The sequence below is a fragment of the Crocodylus porosus genome, unplaced genomic scaffold, assembly GCF_001723895.1.
Source record: "Crocodylus porosus isolate Cpor-Errol unplaced genomic scaffold, CroPor_comp1, whole genome shotgun sequence".
In the NCBI taxonomy this organism is placed as follows: Eukaryota; Metazoa; Chordata; order Crocodylia; family Crocodylidae; genus Crocodylus; species Crocodylus porosus.
In genome coordinates this window covers 95,760,424-95,764,303 of record NW_017728906.1, presented here as the reverse complement: position 1 = coordinate 95,764,303, position 3,880 = coordinate 95,760,424, and the positions used below count along the sequence as shown (strand labels likewise).

Genomic DNA, 3,880 nt, shown 5'->3' with positions numbered 1-3,880 from the left:
CGGCATTTATCTTCTCAAATCTCCTGGGCGCGTGCGCAGACACAGAAGTTCTTGCAGCTTACTTCCGTTTCATACAAACATACATGTAACTACATCATCACATACATCACATGTATAGTATAATTAGTTATTTGAGTAGGGGGGGCGAAGAGGTAAATATGCAACAGCTAATTAAGCATGCTCAATACCACAAGAGTTCATCAAAAGTTCATTCCCCAAGGCTATGCAGTTAAATTCCAGTTTGTGTAATCAGCATGTGAAAGAGTAAGGAGGATGAGGGAGAAACCTTGGGCAGCGTTCTTTTCTTATCAAGAGCAAGATGCAAGCTGTGCAATTCCAACAGTTACATGATGATGCTTTCCTGTGCAGTAGATTAGTCTACTAGGCAGTAAAGCATCTCATGCAGATGTGCCCATTGTATATCTAAAACAGGGGCAGGCAATTATTTTGGGCGGAGGACCGCTGACCCAGTTTTGGCAGACTGTTGAGGGCCACATGGCTAGCCCTGTCCCTTGACAGGTGCTCTGCCCCTTGACAGGTGCTCTGCCCCCAGTCACCATCTTGGGAACAATGTCCCAGGGCCAGCACTGGTGGGGCCCAAAGCGGGGCACAGGCTGGCAGCAGTCTGTGGAGCCAGGCTGGGCTGCACCAGCAGGGAGAGGGGGGAGCTGGCCCAGTACCATAGTGTGCCATTTGGGACCCCACACTCCTGCCACCCTGCTCTGGGCCCCACCGGCACTGGCCCTGGGACACCGGTGTGGGCCCCGTGCTCCAGCGGGCTCCCACACCTGCTCACTCCCAGTGCCCCCCAGCCCTGCGGTACAGGCAGGGGGCAGCGCACAGCCCCAACCCCTGCTCACCGGCAGGGAAGAAGCTGCTGCTGAGTGCAAGGAAAAGTAGCCCCTCACCCGCCCCATGGCTGGCACTCCCTACTGCAGGCACTCACAGCCCATGCAGGGCTGTTCAGAGAAGGCACAGGCAGCCCCACACGGGCTGCAAGTGGCTGCAGCACAGGGCACCAGGCAGCAGGATGAGTGACAGACTACTTTTTCCCGTGCTCAGCACCAGCTTGTAACCCGACCCCGCTGCCAGCCTGGGCTCTGCGCCGGCTCCAGGCTCACCTGTTGGCAGCAGCAGTTGCAGCCCCCCTGCTTGTCACATCGGGCAGTGTTGGCTGCTGCTGCCCACCTAGAGTTCATGTGCTGGGCAGCACAGATGCAGCAGTGGCAAATGCTACCCAACGCGACAAGTGTGGAGGCCCACAGCTGTTGTCACCACATGCAGCCCCAATGGGTGAGCCCAGAGCTGGTGCAGGAACCAGGCTGGTAGTGGGGCTGGGTTACAAAGTGGTGCTGAGCGCAGGGGGGGAGGGAAAGCAGGCCATGGGGCAGGAGAGGGGCCGCTTTTCTCCACTCCGGGAAGGAGCCAGGGAAAAGCTGAGCATGGGGGGAAGGGGAAGTGGCCCCTCACCCTCCCTGTGGCCAGCGCTCCCTGCTGCAGCTGCTCGCAGCCCACGCAAGGCTGTCTGGAGCAGGCACAGGTAGCCCTACGTGGGCTGCAACCAGCTGCAACGTGGGGTGCAGGCCACAGGGCAGGGGAAGTGCCACTTTCCCTTCCCCTGCGCTCAGCTTTTCCCCGGCCCACTTTTCCCTGGGCTCCTTCCCTGCCTGGGGTCCTCCCCTGCCCTTCCCCCCACCCTTCCCCCTTACCTGAGGTTCCAGCACAGTGCAACCGCATGGTCCCAGGCCAGAAGCTCCTGCTGGGCCTTCTGGCTGTGGGGGCAGGGCTGGGTGGGCCCTGCTGTTGTGGGAACCCACCAGGCTTCCCCTGGGTCCTACTGCCCTTGGTTCCTGTCATTTTTGACAGGAACCTAGGTCACACTAATATTAATTTTTAAAATATTTTAGGGGCCCTGCAGGATGGATAGAATAGCTTCATGGACCACATCCAGCCCACAAGCTGTACTTTGCCCACCCCGATCTAAAATCTTTCTTAAAGCAATCCCTAATTCTTCCTATTCTTCATTTCCCCTAATCTTTTGGTTACGGTCGTTTGATATCTTTCATCCAGTCTAAGTTTTTAGTGCCTCACAAGGAGAGAACTGCTTTCTTTTGTTTATCTAACAAAAACACTTGCACCTTTGGTCCTGCTTTTCCTCTCCATTGCCCAAGTGTAAAGCAAAAATAATTGCACTGAAATCACAGGAGTTTCATTTTTTGTAGAACCAGAACACATAGAAAAGTGGAATTAGCTTAATTTTCCTGAATTCCATATTTCTGCTGCCTGTGAATTGAAGTGAATTTAAAAGGGTGTTTGCTAAGGGTCTGTCACACCAACTTTAATATCTTACATATATGGTCCTCCAATGCACCAATATGTTCAGAATCAAGCCCACTGCGTATTAGTCTTACCAGCCAGACCTACAGCAAGGCTGCAGTATCTTTGAATAATGTTATGAATCAAGAAGTTTTCGCTGGTCTATTTCTGAAAACATAGATGTTACTTGAGAAAGGACCTGGAGTATTGTTGCTGTGATTCAGTTATCTGACTTTAATAAGGAAGTATTGGACATGGAGAATAATAAAATCCTGAAAATCAGAAATAAGAGGCTTCCCAGGTCATGAAGTCCATACTCTGCCAAGGCAGGACAGTTCCCATTAATTTGAGATAGCTCATAAGTTTTCCCCATCTAAACTTTCCTGTGTAAAATAAGATGTTCCTATTTTCAATGTAATTTACTGAACAATTAATGAACTGTATTTTCATTTGATCCTCCTAAAGTCATTATATTTTCTGATGAAAAATAATTGCTCTGAAATGCTGGTGCAGCTCTATTCCGTGCACACATACATTGATCAGTACAAGTGCTCTGTGAAAATACATACTCTAGATGCTGAAACTGTTGTTATTATTATTACAATATTTTAGGAGCTGCCGGTATTCCAGGTTCACCAGGATCCAAAGGTGAGCCAGGTCTCCAAGGCCCTCGTGGCTTGATTGGTCTGCCAGGAGAACCAGGATCACATGGATTCCCAGGAATTCCAGGACAGCAAGGACCAGCTGGGAGAGGTGGTATAACTGGACACATTGGTAAGGAAGACACTTCTTGTACACTCCCTTCTATTGTGTTTCTTGAGTTACTTTTTGCCAGCCTTGAGTGGCGCACATATCATAGTGATGAGCAGGGATCCTGGTTTTCTCTGATTGAAAGCAATCTCAAATTTTAGGGTTAAAAAGTAACCCAAAATCCACATTTTTCCATGATCAATATGAAACACCATTATATATACATCTATGTATTAGAGGGGTGTAGTTTCATAGTTTCATTGTTTTTAGGGTCAGAAGGAACCTAAGCAGATCATCAAGTCTGACCCCCTGCCATGTGCAGGAAAGAATGCTGGGGTCAAACGACCCTGGCTAGGTGTCTATCTAGCCTCCTTTTGAAGATCCCTGGGGTAGAAGCAAGCACCACTTCCCTTGGAAGTGGGTTCCAGATCCTAACTGCCCTGACTGTGTAGTGCCTCCTGATGTCTAGCCTGAACCTACTCTCAATCAACTTGTGGCCATTATTCCTAGTTACTCCGGGTAGTGCTCAGGGGAACAGGGCCTCTCCCATTCCCCACTGGTCCCCCCTGATAAGTTTATAGATGACCACCAGATCCCCTCTCAGCCTTCTCTTGTGGAGGCTAAACAAGTTCAAGTCATAGTTTCATAGTTTGTAGGGTCGGAAGGGACCTGAGCAGATTATCGAGTCCAACCCCCTGCCATGGCAGGAAAGAGTACTGGGGTCAAACGAGCCCAGCAAGGTGTTCATCTAGCCTCCTCTTAAAGACCCCCAGGGTAGGAGCCAGCACCACTTCTCTTGGAAGCTGGTTCCAGA

The 3,880-nt window shown here is 50.5% G+C and overlaps 1 protein-coding gene across 1 annotated transcript in view; it reads left to right on the top strand.

Annotated features, from left to right (window-relative positions):
- The window catches only part of COL4A2 (collagen type IV alpha 2 chain), a 241,031-nt gene that overhangs the window by 201,835 nt on the left and 35,316 nt on the right, over nt 1-3,880 (top strand). The window contains exon 30 of the mRNA XM_019528485.1: nt 2,929-3,090. Within this exon, the coding sequence (XP_019384030.1) occupies nt 2,929-3,090 (162 nt within the window). The remainder of the gene's footprint in view (nt 1-2,928; nt 3,091-3,880) is intronic.